The 19,201-nt window shown below is 35.0% G+C and overlaps 1 protein-coding gene across 4 annotated transcripts in view; it reads right to left on the reverse strand.

The window, feature by feature from the left end:
- The window catches only part of RNGTT (RNA guanylyltransferase and 5'-phosphatase), a 320,109-nt gene that overhangs the window by 199,245 nt on the left and 101,663 nt on the right, over nucleotides 1-19,201 (reverse strand). For 2 of the 4 annotated variants that reach the window (XM_045867220.3, XM_064597860.1), the window contains 2 exons: nucleotides 13,405-13,476; nucleotides 8,340-8,504 (listed from right to left, as the gene is read on the reverse strand). The exons of 1 other annotated variant lie outside the window; for it this stretch is intronic. In XM_045867220.3, the coding sequence (XP_045723176.1) occupies nucleotides 8,340-8,504; nucleotides 13,405-13,476 (237 nt within the window). The remainder of the gene's footprint in view (nucleotides 1-8,339; nucleotides 8,505-13,404; nucleotides 13,477-19,201) is intronic. One more of the 4 variants, XM_064597859.1, reaches the window with a different exon arrangement.

Raw genomic sequence — 19,201 nt, forward strand, 5'->3', positions numbered from 1 at the left:
AACTCTGCAGATGACTGGTCTGAGGGGAAGAGCAGTAAAAACACAGCAGCAGAGTGCACACAGCATACGCCAGAGACCCTTCCTGAAGCACAAGACCCTGGACAGCATATGACCTCTTCTTTCCTAACACACTGAAGAAGACACAGACCTAGACAAAATGCTAAGACAGAGGAATTCATCTCAAAAGAAAGAACAAGAAAAGGTCAGAGCCTGGGATCTAATTGAAACAGACAGAATTAATATGCCTGATCCAGAATTTAAAGGAACAATCATAAGGATACTAGCTGGGCTTGAGAAAAGCATAAAAGATACCAGGGTCCTTCACCACAGAGATAAAAGACCTAAAAACCAGTCAGGCCCAATGAAAAATGCAATAAACACAATTTGAAACCCCCTGGATATAACGCCACAAGGATGGAAGAATCAGAGGAACAAATAAGTGATATAGAATATAAAATTATGGAAAATAATGAAGCTGAAAAGAAGCGGGAAAGAACAATATTGGATCAATCTAGACAGGAAACTCAGCAACTCCATAAAACATAGTAACATTCATATTATAAGAGTCCCAAAAGAAGAGAGGGTAAAGGAGGCAAAAGATTTACTTGAGGAAATTATAGGTGCTAGAGAAGGAAACAGGAAGCACAGAGAACTCCCATCAAAACCAACAAAAGCAGGCCAACACCAATATATACTGTAGTTAAATTGCAAAATACATACATAAAGAAAAAAATCCTAAAAGCAGAAAGACAAATGTCCCTAACTTACAAGGGAAGACAAATAAGGTTAGCAGCAGATCTACCCACAGAAACTTGGCAAGCCAGAGACGATGGCATGATATATTCAACAAGCTGAATGGGAAAAAATACGTACCAAAAATACTCTATCCAGCAAGGCTGTCATTCAGAATAGAAGAGATAGAGAGTTTCCCAGACAGGGCACCTGGGTGGTTCAGTCGGTTAAGCATCTGCCTTCAGCTCAGGTCATGATCCCTGGGTCCTGGGATAAAGCCTAAGCATCGGGCTCTCTGCTCAGCGGAGAGCCTGCTTCTCCCTCTCCCACTGCCCCCTGCGTGCTCTTCCTCTCTATCAAGTAAATAAATAAAATCTTAAAAAAAAAAAAAAAGAATGGATACTATACTTTGTCAAAAGCTTTTTCTGCATCTGTTGAGAGGATTATATGGTTCTTATCCTTTCTTTTATTATGTGGTATATAAGGTTGATTGATTTGCAGATGTAGAACCACCCTTGTAGCCCAGGAATAAATCCCACTTGGTCATGGTGAATAATCATTTTAATGTACTGTTGGATCCTATTGGCTAGTATCTTGGTGAGAATTTTTGCATCCATGTTCATCAGGGACACTGGCTTGTAATTCTCCTTTTCAGTGGGGTCTTTGGTTTTGGAATCAAGGTAATACTGGCCTCATAGAAAGTTTGGAAGTTTTCCTTCCACTTTTTGGAACACTTTGAGGAAAAATAGGTATTAACCTTTCTTTAACTGTTTGGTAGAATTCCCTTGAGAAGCCATCTGGCCCTGGACTTTTGCTTGTTGGGAGATTTTTGATTATGGATTCAATTTCTTTGCTGGTTATTGGTTTGTTTGAGTTTTCTATTTCTTCCTGTTTCAGATTTTGTAGTTTATATGGTTCTAGGAATTTATCCATTTCTTCCAGATTACCCAGTTTGTTAGCATTTAATTTTTCATAATACTCTCTTATAGTCATTTGTATTTCTGTGGTGTTGGTTGTGATCTCTCCTTTCTCATTCGTGGTTTTATTTATTGGGATCCTTTCTCTTTTCTTTTTCATAAGTCTGTATAGGGGGGTTCATCAAATTTTATTAATTCTTTAAAAAACTAGCTCCTGGTGTCACTGATCTGTTCTACTGTTTTTTGTTTGTTTCTATTTCATTGATTTCTGCTCTAATCTTTATTATTTCCCTTCTTCTGCTGGCTTTAGGCTTCATTTGTTGTTCTTTTTCTAGCTCCTTTAGGTGTAAGGTTAGGTTATGTATTTGAGATTTTTCTTGCTTCTTAAGGTAGGCCTGTATTGCTATATACTTCCCTCTTATAACCATTTTTGCTGCATCACAAAGTTTTTGGACCAGTGTATTTTCTTTTTTTTTTTTTTAAGATTTTATTTATTTATTCATGAGAGACAGAGAGAGAGAGAGAGAGAGAGAGAGAGAGAGAGAGAGGCAGAGGGAGAAGCAGGCTTCCCGCAGAGCAGGGAGCCCGATGTGGGACTCGATCCCAGGACCCTGGGATCATGACCTGAGCCGAAGGCAGACGCTTAACGACTGAGCCACCCAGGTGCCCTGTATTTTCATTTTCATTTGTTTCCATGTATTTTTAAATTTCTTCTTTAATTTCCTACTTGACCCATTCATTCTCTAGTAGGATACTCTTTGGTCTCCACGTATTTGTGGTCTTTCAAATTTTTTTGTGGTTGACTTCAAGTTTCATAGCCTTGTCGGAAAATATGCACTAGGTATGATCTCAATCTTTTTGTGCTTGTTGAGGCCTGATTTGTGACCTAGTATGTGATCTCTTTTGGAGAAATGTCCCATGTGCACTCAAAAGAGAATGTGTATTCTGCTGCTTTAGGATGAAATGTTCTGAATATATCTGTTAAGTCCATCTGGCCCAATGTGTCATTCAAAGCCATTGTTTCCTTGTTGATATTCTGCTTAGATCTGTCCATTGCTATAAGTGGGGTGTTAAAGTCCCCTACTATTACTGCATTTTTATCAGTGAGTTCCATTATGTTTATTATTAATTATTTTATATATTTGGGTGCTCCCAAGTTGGGGGCATAAATATTTCCAATTGTTGGATTTTCTTGTTGGATAGACCCCTTTATTATGATATAGTGCCCTTCTTCATCTCTTGTTATAGCATTTTGTTTAAAATGTGGTTTGTCGGGACACCAGGGTGGCTCAGTCGGTTAAGCGTCTGCCTTCGGCTCAGGTCATGATCCCAGGGTCCTGGGATCGAGTCCCACATTGGGCTCCTTGCTTGGCAGGGAGCCTGCTTCTCCTTCTACCTGCTCTGCCTGCTGCTCCCCCTGCTTGTGCTCTCTCTCTCTGACCAAAAAAAAAAAGTGGTTTGTCTGATATAAGTATTGCTACTCAGGCTTTCCTTTGCCATCCATTTGCATGGTAAATATTTCTCCATCCCCTCATTTTCAATCTACGGGTGTCTGTAGGTCTAAAATGAGTCCCCTGGAGGCAGCATGTAGATGGGTCTTATTTGTTTTATCCATTCTGACACCCTCTGTATTTTGATTGGAGCATTTAGTCCATTTACATTCAGAGTAATTACTGATCTGAATTTAATGCCATTTCATTACTTGTTTTGTCATTGTTTCTGGAGATTTTCTCTGTTCCTTTCTAGTCTTTGTTGCTTTTGGTCTTTCTTTCCCACTCAAAAGGTGCCCTTTAATATTTCTTGCAGGGCTGGTTTAGTGGTCACAAACTCCTTTAGTTTTTGTTTGGGAAACTTTCTGATAAAAACCTCAACAAGGTAGGGATAGAGGGAACATACCTCAACATCATAAAGGCCATATACGAAGGCCCACAGCTAGTATCAGCCTCAATGGGGAAAGACCCTCTAAGGTCAGGAAGAAGACAGGGATGTCCACTCTCCCCACTGTTATTTAACACAGTACTGGACGTCCTAGCTTCAGCAATCAGACAACAAAAAGAAATCAAAGGCATCCACATCAGCAAGGAAGAAGTCCAATTTTCATTATTTGCAGATGACATAGTAGTCTATGTAGAAAACCCAAAACACTGCACCAAAAAACGGTTAGATCTGATAAACAAATTCAGTAAAGTCTCATGATACAAATCAACATATAGAAATCTGTTGTATTTCTATATACCAGTAATGAAGCAGCAGAAAGAGAAGTCAAGGAATCGACCCCATTTACAACTGCACCAAAAACCATAAGATACCTATGAATAAACCTAACCAAAGAGGTAAAATACCTGTACTCTGAAAACTATAGAAGAACACTTATGAAAGAAACTGAAGATGACATAAAGAAATGGGAAAACATTCCATGCTCATGGATTGGAAGAACAAACATTGTTAAAATGTCTATACTACCCAAAGCAATCTATACATTTCATGCAAGCCCTATAAAATACCACCAGCATTTTCCACAGAGCTAGAACAAACAATCCTAAAATTTGTATGGAACCACAAAAGACCCCAAATAGCCAAAGTAATCTTGAAAAAGAAAAGCAAAGCTGGAGGCATCACAACTCTGGACTTCAAGTTATAATACAAAGTTGTAGTGATCAAGACAGTACAGTAATGGCACAAAAACAGACACATAGATCAATGGAACAGAACAGAAAACCCAAAAATGGACCCACAACTGCATGATCAACTAATCTTTGACAAAGCAGGAAAGAATATCCAATGGAAAAAATACAGTCACTTCAACAAATGGTGTTGGGAACCTGGACGGCAACATGCAGAAGAATGAAACTGAACCACTTTCCTACACCGTATACTAAAATAAATTCAAAATGGATGAAAGACATAAACGTGAAACAGGAACCATCAAAATCCTGAAAGAAAACACAGGCAGTAACCTCTCTGACATAGGCCATACCAACTTCTTACTAGCTACATCTCCTGAAGCAAGGGAAACAAAAACAAAAATGAATTATTGGGACTTCATCAAGATAAAAAGCCTCTGTATGGCAAAGGAAACAATCAACAAAACTAAAAGGCAACCTTCAGAATGGGAGAAGATATTTGTAAATGACATTATCTGATAAATGGTCAGTATCCAAAATATATAAAGAACTTATTAAACTCAAAAAAACAAATAATCCGGTTAAAAAATGGGCAGAAGACATGACTAGACGTTTTTCCAAAGAAGACATACAGATGGCTAACAGACACATGAAAAGATGCTCAACATCACTCATCATCAGAGAAATACAATTCAAAATTACAATGAGACAACACATCACACCTGTCAGAATGGCTAAAATTAACAACACAGCAAACAACAAATGTTGGCAAGTATGCCGATAAAGGGGAACCCTCTTGCACTGTTGGTGGGAATGCAAACTGGTATAGCCACTCTGGAAAACAGTGTGGAGGTTCCTCAAAAAGTTAAAAATAAAACTACCCTAGGATCCAGCTATTGCACTACTAGGTATTTACACAAAGGATACAAAAATACTGATTTAAAGGGATACATGCACCCCAATGTTTATAGCAGCATTATCAACAATAGCCAAATTATGGAAACAGCCCAGCTGTCCACTGACTAACAAATGGATAAAGAAGATGTAGTATATATATACAATGGAGTATTATTCAGCCATTAAAAAGAATGAAATCTTGCCATTTGCAATGACGTGGATGGAACTAGAGAGTATCATGCTAAGCGAATTAAGTCAGAGAAAGACAAATACCATATGACTTCACTTGGATGTGGAATTTAAGAAACAAAACAAATGAACATGGGGGGCAGGGAAGCAAATCAGAAAATAGCCTCTTAACTATGGAGAACAAAATGAGGGTTGCTGGAGGGTAGGTGGGCAGGGGAATGTGTTAAATAGATGATGGGTATTAAGGGCACTTGTTGTGATGAGCACTGGGTGTTGTATGTGTGATGAATCACTAAATTCTACACCTGAAACTAATATTACACTGTACTGTATGTTAACTAAATGGGATTTAAACAAAAACCTGAAACTAAAAAAAAAAAAGTTGTGAACCTAAAACTGCTCTAAAGAAATTATAATAATAAAGTCTTTAAAAATAATAACAACAATACATTAAGATTAAGTAAGGCTTATCATATCAGGATATATTTTCATATAATTCATGAGATAAACAAATCTAACAGAAAAAGATAACAGTATTATACCAATAGTACATAAAAAGCCATTTGACAACACTGAACACCTATTCTTTATCAGAAACAAAACAACTCAGTAAATATAGAGCCAGACACTTGTTTAACCTGATAAAATAGATTCCAGACTCAAAGGCAATATATTATACTTTGGAGAATCACTAGAAGCATTCCTATTCAAATCAAGAAGAAGACAAGGATTCCTATAACTATCACTAGAATTTAAAACTGTACTCATGCCTAACTGGATCAGATAAGAGAAAAATTAATGTATGAAAAATCTAAAGAGGAAAACTATGTCTATTTATACTTAATATGATTAAATACTTAGAAAATCCAAGAGAATCAACTGTTATTACAAACAGTAACAAAATACAGTGAGAACTGTACAAAATTAGCATACTAAAATCAACAGCTTTCAAATTTAAAAACTCATCTTGTATAAAAGGCATCTGCTAAAGTCCTACAGGTAACATCACCCTTAATGGTTAAAAACAAACTTTTCCTGCTCCAAAGAAAAGGAACAAATATGGCTGTTCACTCTCACTACTTCCATTCAACATTAAGAGGCTCTAGTGCCCCCTTTTCACAGATGACATGCTTGTCTATGTAAGAAGAGCTGATGAAATCTACAAAACGCTAGTAGAGGAATAAGTGAGTTTAGCAAGACTGCAAGAAAAAAATTAATATACAAAAATCAATGTATTACTATACATTATCAACAATTAGAAACTGAAATTTTTTTAAATACTATTTATATCAAACAGTATGAAATAAATCTGAAAAAAGTCAGATGAGTAAAACCTGATCCTTAAAACTACAAAAATGTCTGAGAGAAATTAAAGACCTCTAAAATAAAAGGAGGGAAATACCAGGTTGATGAACTGGAAAACTCAACATTGTTAGGGTATCAATTCTTCCCCCTAAATTGACCCATATATTCAAAGCAATTCTAATCCAAATTCCAGCATGCACTTTGTAGATACTGACAAGCTTATTCTAAAATTCATATGAAAATGCAGAGGCCTAGAATAACCAAAACTTCAAAAAAGAAGTACAAAGTTGGAAGATAATCCTGTCTCATTCAAGATTTAATTTGAAAAGTAATCAAGATAGTATGATACTAGTGTAAAGACAGACAAACACAATCAAGGGAATAGAACAGACACTAGAAAAAGACCCAAACATATGACAACTTAGTTTTCATAAAGGTGCAAGAGCAACTCAATGAAAAAAGGACAGTCTCTTCAATAATTGGTGCAAAAACAATCAGATATTCATATGCAAAACAAATAAATAAAAATCTACCAAATGACTAAAAACAACTCAAAACGTCTAAGCTATGGAATAAATTACAGTACACTGTAAGATGGAAATCTGCACATCTGTTAAAAAAATGATCTCTACATACCAATAGGGCAAGGGGACTTGAAATATATTGTTAAGTAAAAAAAAGCAAAGCATAGAACAGTGTGTTAAGAAACACCTCTTGGATAAGGTTGGTAAGAATATTAATAAATGTATTTGCTTATATATGCAGAGGAAAATTCTGACGGATACAGTTAGTGCTAATGGCAACAGTTATTCTTCTGAAGTGATGAATAGGAAACTTTCAGAGAAACTTTGCTGCATGACTCTTAACATTTTGTAAACCACATTAATCCATTTAAATAATTCTTTTTTAATTGGCCTTCAAGCTATAAATACAAATAAGTTGTAATTTATATGCAAGGGCCAATACCAAATTGAGTGGATATGAGCAGAAGCAGGTAAGATACAACAAAAATTTACATCATCTTGCATGTGGGATTATACTAGAAAGTAGCTTAAAACACATAATTGCATATGTTGCTATACTTCTTATATTATTCTCTCATAGCCACTCTTCTCCAAAACATAATTTCATGCACATTTTTACTGTCAAATACTATGTAGCGGTTAAAAAATAAATGGCAAACCTCTAAGCACTGACCTGGAGATATTTCCAAGCCACAATATTAAGTGAAAAAAACTACAATCCAAAAAGATTCAGTATGAGCATTTTAAGTATCAAAATAACAGGAAGAAATAAAACTCTCAATATATGTGTGTATGCAAATGAATTTTTTAAATCAGAGTATGCACCAACCACTGGTGACCTGCAGAAGGCATAACAGGTGATTTTCACACTATACCATTCTTTACTGTTGATAGCCTTTTAAAAAACATAACATAGACCGTGAATCAAAAATTATTATGAGAAACAAGAAAGTAACCCAGTTTAAGTTTCTACCACTGAGAATCTTACTCTGGAGAAGACTTGGGAATTGCACATGTTTGTCCAGAATAGTGCTATATTCAATTAAAATAATTTCTGAAAAAATCAAGACAACTGGGCAGTAAAATGTCATTCATATTCCTCTCACAAGCTGAATTATGACACACTGTAAGTACTCATTAGAAAATTTTACCTTTCTTGAAGTATAGATGTCAAAAAATGGCTTATTTCTGACACTAAATGGTTCCTGTGTTTTGTCAATGAGCCCAGTCTTCATTTTTTCATGTCGAGGACTTATTATTTCTCTTTCTATACACTGCAGACGAATATTAAAATCACAATCTCCAACTGGCTGTGCCTGAATTAAATGAGACAATTATTTAAATTTCAACACTGAAAACTATCTTATCAGCATAATTATTAAGGCTGTCACAGTATACATAGCAGTCTATGTAAAGAGCATCCTTTGGAGTTGTCCAATGCACAGTCTGCACAACCACACATGCCAGTCCTGATTTCACTAAACACACCTAAACACATACACGGTTGTTTATTTTAAAATTGTAAGTGCATAAAATAGTATGGGAGAGTGGCATAAATCTTCTCTAATATAAGTTGGTCTGAAGTTTTCACATCTGAATTAAAGTACTAATATACTCACTAATCATTTTATTATTTGAATTAGTAAAATTATATGAATTAGTAAAATCTGTATAAAACTACAATCCACATAATTCAGGAAAGTATAAGCAAATAACACATCAGAATAAGCAACACAATCACTTTGTTGCTTAAAGCACTAATGCTTTACAGACATCAATAAGTAAAAGATAATTATTAGACAAATACATGCTCGACTAAAAACTAATATAGAACAAAGTCTCCATAATATACTCAATTATAGTTATAAATAAAGTTCTCCATATATAGTATATATACAATATGGTACATATATGTGGTACAAATGATTCGAACCATAAAGTAAAAAGTGCATAGACTTTTTCTGTAAATTGAAGGTAGAGGCTTACCCTATCTTAATGGCATATAATAATACAGCCTCTAACATTTCATCTGGGTGACAGTAACCATCCAGATTAGTAGCATCACCTCATATCAAGTACCCCTCTTCTTTACTTTGCAATTGGACACCCTTCCATAAATTTTTCTCACCTTTTCCTCTTCTTCCTCTTCTCTAATCTATACTACTCAACTAACATTTACACAACCCAATGTTTCCAAATAGGTAGGTGACAGTATTTGCTTAAGCTGTGGACATTAAATATGCCTTAAGGAGGATCTTTTCTTTTGGAAGGATGACAATTTTTACACTCAGCAAAGAATAAGGAGCAAAACAAAGCGAGTAAGCCCTAGGTACGAGGTAGTTTATGTTCCCTTTACACAAAGGCATACAACTGTTTGCAAAAGGTATGTATTGAGGAAACATCAGTAAATAATCACAAAGTCCATGTGTAATCTTTTCCACGTCACCTACATCATCAATAAGGTTAAAAAACCTAAAATATTAGGCTTATTTATTTGACCGATTAGATGAATTCAGACCCCTATAAAGTTAATGTGGAATAAGCAAGTCGTCTGTTTTTTTAAAAAAATAGTCTAACAATTGTCTAAAAATACTTAAGTAGTCTAAATTCTCTCCTAAATACTTTTCACTTAAAAATATATATATACAGTGTGTGTGTATACACACACACACACACACACAAATCAAAACAACAAGAAAAAATTGAAAGCAAGTTCACCTTCAAATCTATGCTGCCTATAGGAAAGGAAGCATTTGTTAGGTAGATGTTAAAACACTGAAAACAGACAACAGAAAGAACTCAGTAACTACTAACTAACTTGCTTCCTAGTTTTGAATTCTTTCTCACTTCAAAATACTACCCATGTTGCCATTGGAGTTATCTTTCAAAACAATGAAAGTGTGATCCTATCATTACCCTAACTAAAACCCTTCAAAAGTACCCTATTACATCCAGAACTAAGCTAAAATGCCTTATTCAAGTCACCTGGCCCCCTATTCAACAATCTATTCACATTTCTTGCTGTGTCCCACATCCCACCACACATCAAGTACACTAATAACCTCTAACGCTCATGACCTCCATGATTCTATCCTTCAAAATTAATCCATGTAACTTTCTCTATCTGCAAGTCCACACTTCTATGAGTCAACTTTACCCTGGTTAAACTGAAATATTCTCACCTCTCTAGTACCTTTCATATATTCCAGTATCTCTAATATACCTTTACTGTTGTTATACTATTATAATTATTTCTTTACATTTATTTCTCATCCATAAGATCGATGGTCCACAAATTTCTTTTGATTTTGTACCCAATCTAAGTACATATCCTAACAAATGCTTACAATTTATGCACGTTAATTTTTAATGAGCTGCATACAAGTACAACTGTGTATGTTACAAAACAGACCAAAATTGAATAAACAGACAAAAAATAAACAAAAGTTCTACTTTCTTCCCAAATCCCACTGCTGAAATGGCCTTCTTTGGAGGCCAATGTACTGAATTACGAGTTCCCTGAAGGCAAGAAATTATGTCTTATTCATCTGTGTATATCCAATATCTAGAACAACAGTTGACATATAAAAGATGATCAATGAAATTCTTGCTGGACAAAATAAACTAAGGGAACTAAAAAGATTTTAACTATTTTTTCAAAACATTTTTTTCTAATAGTGACCTTGATTTGGTGATTCAAAATAAGCTGGTTAATCATAAAGGCTCAGTAAATTAAAGAATTAAATATATGATGCTTTCGATTATAAATATATCCTAATATCAGAAATGTGAAAAAAAAAAAAAAAAGAAATGTGAGGGAAATGTGACTTTAAAATCAGTGAAATATGGCAATAGGCACTCAACAAATACTTACTGAGTAAATAATTATAGACCTAGTAAAAGCATAACTTAATAATTTTTACAGCAAAATATGGATGAATTTCCTAAACAAGACACAAAAGCACAAACTTTGAGAAGGTCTAGTAAGGGCTGATTTCATGAAAATGAAAAACTCCCCCGTGCATCAATAGATACTAATTTGCAAAAGATACTGTTTGTCACATACATAACCAAAAAAGGATTAGAATGAAGAAAAGATAATTCCTACACATTAAGAAGATTGACAACCAAATAGAAAAATTAGAAAATTATTCGAACTTACAATTAAATCTCAAAAGAAAAATCCAAACAAGTAAAAATGAACATATGAATCAGGCTTAACTTCATTAGCAACAATGGAAAAGCAAATTAAAACAAGATCAGATGCCATTTCACACATATCCAATTAGCAAAAATTTTAAACTCTGATAATACCAACTGAGTAAGTTGTTACACCTACTTCTGAGAGGAATTCAGCAATGTAGCAAATACACCTGAAGTCGCCAATTCAGTCAGAATCTCTATGATGTAGGTAGGGGTGAGGAACTGTACTTTTAAAAACACCTCAGGTGCTTACATCCCAAGAATGAGAATTGTCCTAGAGAAATTCTGATGTATGCACACAAGAATATATAAACTGTTTAATAGTAGTATAACAGCAAAATATGGAAACTCAAATGTTCACCAAAAGGAAAAAAGACAAATTCTGTATATTTATACAAAGCAATACTCAATAGTAATTAAAGGGAATGAACTAAACCTATCTGTATTAATACAGAAAATCTCAACAAAATAATGTGGAGTAAATGCTCGGTACCACAGTACAGTACGGTATTTATATAACACTATGAACTTGCACAACAATACCACATATATTTTATGGACACACACATAGGTAGTAAGGTTATTAAAAACATTCATGGAAATAATAAACATCAAATACAGGGTAGAAGTTGCTTCTGGGTAAGAGGGTCAAAAATAGAATAAGTGAGGTGTGCATGAGAAACTTCTACTGGATCTGTAATGATTTGTTTCTTATTAAAAAGAAAGTGGAGTAAAAATGACAAAATGTTAAGCTTTAACAAATCTGGTGGTTAGTACAAGTGTATTCCTCATATTATTCTCTATACTTTTGTATACGCTGAAATGTTTCATAATTTTTTAAATTAGAAGGCTGTTGTCAAAGACAAAGTTCCCAGGCTAAGAAGTGAACCTGCACAGAACACATATTAAAGCAGAGCTCAGCGTCAAAAGGCACAGGAGACAAAACTCCCACATTCACAACAAAACAATGCCACCCCAACCCTTTATGTCTCATTATGGGCCAATGAACATTATTCCAAGATCTATGATAAGAGTAAGCCAATTCTGGAAAGCATTACTTCTGAGGCATTTAGTAATCACAAACTGATGAAATTAAAATTTGATGGTTTCTGACCTTGAGTCTCTTAAATAGGAAACTGTTTGAAATCTATAAATTCAACAGAAAATGAAATATGTACATTGAAAATTTTCAGGAAAAAAATGCCTTTAAAGTGGAATAATGCAATCCTGAATCTCAATACTGTAATTTAAAATATATACCCAAAAAGGAACTTTAAAAAATTTTTGTTATAAATCTTCAAAATCCTAAAACTTAAACACTTTTAATTCCAGAATTCTTAATTGCTTTCAGTCTAGTTTGAATACTAAATGACTATGCAATTTGAATAATACATGTCTAGAGGAATGATTATACCTTTTCATAGATGTACACTACTGAAAGAGTTTCTCACATTTACAGAAGTCATCTTGTACCGCCTAAATAGACACTGATACTATAATTAAACGTAAACAGGCAGATTCTTGGCTTGTCTAAAACTATAGGAAAGGGATAGAAAATATAATTCCTATTTTTTTATATCTATTTATAACAGAATTTTATATTTTGTTTTTAAGTTTCCTGCCTGTACTCATGAATAACATATTTGTGTCCCCAAGTTATACATTCAATACCCATAATCAGTTTCTCTCTCTTTTTTTTTTTTAAGTGATAGTAATAAAATCTGTGGACTCCTTTTCTTAATCGTGTACAGGATAACTAAAACCAAGAGTTTCCATCTTAAAAAAAATTCTTATTTTATCAGTTAAACTATCTTTCTTTACTCACTTCAAGTATCTAACAAAATCTAAAGACAAAGGAATGTGCAAAATTATTATTAAAGTATCAAATGAGTAACTAGAGTCACAATTTTTCTTTCCTACTTCTCTAAGGCAGTAACACTTTTTATTTGTAAAAACATTATCTGTTATCTCAGGGACAATTTTTATTTTATAAATTATATTAAAGGTACTTACATTGAATTTAATTATGTCATATATCAAATATCTAGGAACGGCCTGTCCATTTACTCTGTCAATAATCATTTCCTTGAAAGAGAAAAGAAGGTTAAGTTTCTTCATACTTTAATGGCAATTTCTTCAATTTGATTCAAATAAAACATACACAAAGAAAGCACATAAACCATATATATACAACCTGATAAAACATTAAAATGAACACACTTATACCCAGATCAAATCAATAGACTGTCAACATCCCCAAACTCCCTGTCATCAATTTACTCTGTATTGAAGTAAAATGATATGACAATATCTCATTATGTTTTTCTACTTGAATTGCTATGCTATATTTTGTTTTATGTTTGAGTTCCTAAGCAACTATCAGAATAAAGAAACTACAAATTTTAAATTCTAAATATGAAGAATATTTTTTTAAATAATTTTGTGTGGCACCTGGGTGGCTCAGTTGTTGAGGGTCTGCCTTCGACTCAGGTCATGACCCCAGGGTCCTGGGATCGAGCCCCCAGTCGGGCTCCCTGCTCAGCAGGAGGCCTGCTTCTCCCTCTCCCACTCCCCCTGCTTGTGTTCCTGCTCTCGCTATCTCTCTCTCTGTCAAAGAAATTAATAAAATCTTTTTTAAAAAATCATTATTGCTTTAAATTTTGTTATAGGCCACTACATCACAAAATCTGTAGGTATAAATGGTGCCCTTATTGTAAAATATATTCCCCATGCAACCCATGCAGTCTTTCTTGGTCCCATGTCTACTATGATCAAACAGAACAGGACAAGAGAATATATTACATATATAGCCATTAAGTGAAGAAAAAAAAAAAAAACTTAAATTCTGCATAGAATTATCTTAAAATTATTAAAAGATAGGGGTGCCTAGGTGGCTCAGTCATTTGAGTGCCTGACTCTTGGTTTTGGCTCAGGTCGTGATCTCATGGGTCATGGGATCGAGCCCCACACACGGCTCCACACTCAGTGGTGAGTCTGCTTGGAGATTCTCTCCCTCTGTCCCTCTCCCTGCTTTCTCTCTCTCTTCCCCACACTCTAAAATAAATAAATCTTTTTAAAGAAAGATTATAGGTATATAATGTAGTATTTCATAAAATTTTAATTCTTTTTTTTTTTAAGGTTTTATTTATTTATTCATGAGAGACAGAGAGAGAGAGAGAGAGAAGCAGGCTCCCAAGGAGCAGGGAGCCCGATGTGGGACTCGATCCCAGGACCCTGGGACCATGACCTGAGCCGAAGGCAGACGCTTAACCATCTGAGCCACCCAGGCGCCCAAATTTTAATTCTTAATAATACATTTTGACCTAATATTATTTTTCTTTCCTCATATTCTTCCCAGGAAACTACGCAGGGTTTTTCTTAACTAATTTCATGACAGAAAATCCACAAAAAACACCTAAAATACAAAGAACACAGTGATGTAGGACAGATATACTTTGTTAAGAAACTATAATTAATTAATTACTTTCCCAAATACGTATTTGTTAACCTGCAGACATTTATGGTTATCATCCTGAACCCAACACATGACATAAACTGAAACACTTTATTATCTTAAACTGTTTACTAAATATTTTTACTTAAATACTTGTATCTGAGAATTTTATAAACCATCAATCAAGATGGCACCAAAAACAGGTTTCAATTCATTGTTATTGTCAAAAGTGTGTGGATGGAAATTAAGTGAACTTCCAAGTTCAGATAACAGACATCACAGAATTTCTCTCCCAAATTATCTGATGAAATGAGCAAAAACATGTATTTATTTGAACATTAAAAAATGGCAAAACGGAAAATTTATTATTAGCAAGCAAAACAAGTAAAAATAAATATACAAGTAACAATTAAAAACTGAAAACTACCAAGACTGTGGTAAAACAAAAAGGCACAGCAGGGTTCAGCTCCAAGCCCACTAAACCCCAAGAAGCCCTACTTGTCAACTGACAAATTCTTGATAATTGTCACTATTACACTCAAATATAGATAGAAACAAATTCAGCAGTTATTCTTGTCTTCTTTTTTTCTCTCTTCTGATTGGAGTAATAAAAATAGCACAATACTCTGTGCCTAAAGAAACACTCCTGGACTCCACAATGAATTGAAGAAATAACCTGAGCATTACTGGAATGATATATGGCTCCCAATTAGCTGAAGAAAACATTCGCTAAAAGCTTTTTAAAAAGAACAGAACCCAGGGATTCTAACAAAAGACCCAATAAACTAGGCTGAGCTCTTCCCAAATGACCTCCCCACCACAATGTCCCTCTTCCCCAGAGCTGCCATCATTACCCTAGGTTACAGAAAAGTAGATAAACATAAAATACCTCAGCTTAAAACTTAGTTAAGAAAATTGGAACCCTTCTGTACTGTTGCTGGGACTGTAAAATGGTAAAACCACTATGAAGAGTGGTGTGACAGTTACATCAAAAAGTTAAAAATAGTACCTCCATAGGATCCAGCAATCTCACCTCTGGGTATATATCCCAAGAACTGAAAGCAGGGTTTTGAAGAGGTATTTGCACATCCATGCTTATAACATCATTATTCCAACAGCTAATAGGTGGGAACAGCCCAAATATCCATCAACAGATGAATGAATGAATAAATGTGGTATACAGATGTAGCAGAATGTTATTCAGCCTTGAAAAGAAATCTATCACATGCTGCAACATGAATAAACCTTGAAGACACTATGCTAAGTAAAATAAGCCAGTCACCAAAAAGGCAAATCCTATATAACTTCACTTATATGAGGTATCTAAGTAGTTAAAAACACAGAAATAGAGGGCGCCTGGGTGGCTCAGTTGGTTAAGCGACTGCCTTCGGCTCAGGTCATGATCCTGGAGTCCCTGGATCGAGTCCCGCATCGGGCTCCCTGCTCGGCGGGGAGTCTGCTTCTCCCTCTGACCCTCCCCCCTCTCGTGCTCTCTCTCTCTCTCATTCTCTCTGTCTCAAATAAATAAATAAAATCTTTAAAAAAAAAAAAAAACACAGAAATAGAAAGTAGAATGATGTTCTCACAGGCATACAGGTAATGAGAAGTTATTTAATAGGTACAGAGTTAGTTTTACAAGATAATGTTCTGGAGAACTGTTGCACAAAAAGATGCATATAGTTAACACTACTGAACTGTATCCTTAAAAATAGTTAAGATAGTAAATTTTATGTTATGTGGTTTTACCACAATTATAAATTTTTAAAAATTTTTAATAAAATCCAGTTAGGAAGGAAAAACAGATTCCCTCTTCTAACCAAACTGGAGAATCAAGAATTAGATTTACCATCCCGCCTGAAACAACCAAATGTGGACAAAATAGAGGAAGCAATAATTTTCAAGGCACTAGACATCCAACAACAAAGGACAGTAATCTTCTGATTTGTTTAGTGTATATTTTTCTGGGGTCGATGTTACCATTTTAGCATTTTGTTCTCTCATCCACCTATTCTACTCTGGACAAAATGACAAGATGGAAAAACTCACCTCAAAAAAAAAGAACAAGAGGCAGTATTGAATGCCAGGGACCTAATCAATTCAGACATTAGTAAGACGTTGGAACAGGAGTTCGAAATAACGATTATAAAGATACTACCTGGGCTTGAAGAAAGCATAAAAGACACTGGAGAATCCCTTTCTGGAGAAATAAAACAACTAACATCTAACCAAGTTGAAATCAAAAAGGCTATTAATGAGATGCAATAAAAAATGTGGAGGCTCTAACTGCTAGGATAAATGAGGCAAAAGAGAGAATTAGTGATATAGAAGATCAAATGATGGAAAATAAAGCTGAGAAAAAGAGAGATACACGCCTACTGGATCACAAGGGGAGAATTCAAAAGATAGGTGAAACCATAAAGTGAAACAATATTAGAATAATTCGGATGCCAGAAGAAGAGAGAGAGGGGCAGAAGGTATAATGGAGCAAATTACAGGAGAGAAGAACTTCCATAATTTGGGGAAGGAAACAGGCATCAAAATCCAGGAGGCACAGAAAACACCACTCAAAATCAATAAAAATAGGTCAACACCCCAACATCTAATAGTAAAACTCACAAGTCTCAGAGACAAAGAGAAAATCCTGAAAGCAGCTCAGGACAAAAGGTCTGTAACTTTCAACGGTAGAAATATTAGATTGGCAGCAGACCTATCCAGAGAGTTGGCAGGCAAGAAAGGACTGGCATGATATATTCAGGGTGCTAAATGAGAAAAATATGCAGCCAAGAATACTATATCCAGCTAGGCTGTCATTCAAAATAGAAGGAGAGACAAAAAGCTTCCAGGACAAACAAAAACTAAAAGAATTTGCAAACACCAAACCAGCCCTACAAGAAATATTGAAAGGGGTCCTCTAAGCAATAGGAAAGAGCCTAAAAGTAACATAGACCAGAAAGGAACAGAGACAATATACAGTAACAGCCACCTTAAAGGCAATACAATGGCACTAAATTCATATCTTTCAATAGTTACCCTGAATGTAAATGGGCTAAATGCCCCAATCAAAAGACAAAGGGTATCAGATTGGATAAAAAAACAAGACCCATTGATATACTATCTGCAAGACACTCATTTTAGACCCAAAGACACCTGAAGATTTAAAGTGAGAGGGTGGAAAATGATCTACCATGTGAATGGGCATCAAAAGAAAGCTGGGGTGGCAATCCTTCTATCAGACAAATTAAATTTTAAAGCAAAGACTATAGTAAGAGAAGAGGAAGGACACTATATCATAATTAAAGGGTCTATCCAATAAGAAGCTCTAACAATTGTAAATATTTATGCCCCTAACATGGGAGCAGCCAATTATATAAGCCAATTAATAAAAAAATCAAAGAAACACATCAATAATAATACAGTAGTAAAAGGGGACTTTAACAACCCCCTCACTGAAATGCACAGATCATCTAAGCAAAAGATCAACAAGGAAGTAAAAGCTTTAAATGACACACTGGACCAGTGTGTCTTCACAGATATATTCAGAACATTCCATCCCAAAGCCACAGAATACACATTCTTCTCTAGTGCCCATGAACCATTCTCCAGAACAGATCACATCCTGAGTCACAAATCAGGTCTCAACCAGTACCAAAAGACTGGGATCATTCCCTGGATATTTTCAGACAACAATGCTTTGAAACTAGAACTCAATCACAAGAGGAAAGTTGGAAAGAATTCAAATACATGGAGGCTAAGGAGCATCCTACTAAAGAATGAATGTGTCAGGGGCGCCTGGGTGGCTCAGTCGTTAAGCGTCTGCCTTCAGCTCGGGTCGTGATCCCAGAGTCCTGGGATCGAGCCCCGCATCGGGCTCCCTGCTCAGCTGGGAGTCTGCTTCTCCCTCTCCCTCTCCCCCTGCTTGTGTTCCCTCTTTTGCTGTGTCTCTCTCTGTCAGGTAAATAAATAAAAATTAAAAAAAAAAAAAAGAATAAAAAAGAATGAATGGGTCAACCAGGAAATTAAAGAATTTAAAAAATTCATGGAAACAAATGAAAATGAAAACACAACTGTTCAAAATCTTTGGGATGCAGCAAAGGCGGTCCTAAGAGGAAAGTATATAGCAATATAAGCCTTTCTCAAGAAACAAGAAAGGTCTCAAATACACAAGCTAACTCTACACCTAAAGGACCTGGAGAAAGAACAGCAAATAAAGCCTAAACCAACCAGGAGAAGAGAAATAAGAAAGATTAGAGAAGCAATCAATGAAATAGAAACCAAAAGACCAGTACAACAGATCAATGAAACTGGGAGCTGGTTCTTTGAAAGAATTAATAAGATTGATAAACACCTAGACAGACT

This window comes from Mirounga angustirostris, unplaced genomic scaffold (assembly GCF_029215605.1).
Source record: "Mirounga angustirostris isolate CCGP_5_RB_7025 unplaced genomic scaffold, mMirAng1.0.hap1 SCAF_8, whole genome shotgun sequence".
NCBI classification, from domain to species: domain Eukaryota; kingdom Metazoa; phylum Chordata; class Mammalia; order Carnivora; family Phocidae; genus Mirounga; species Mirounga angustirostris.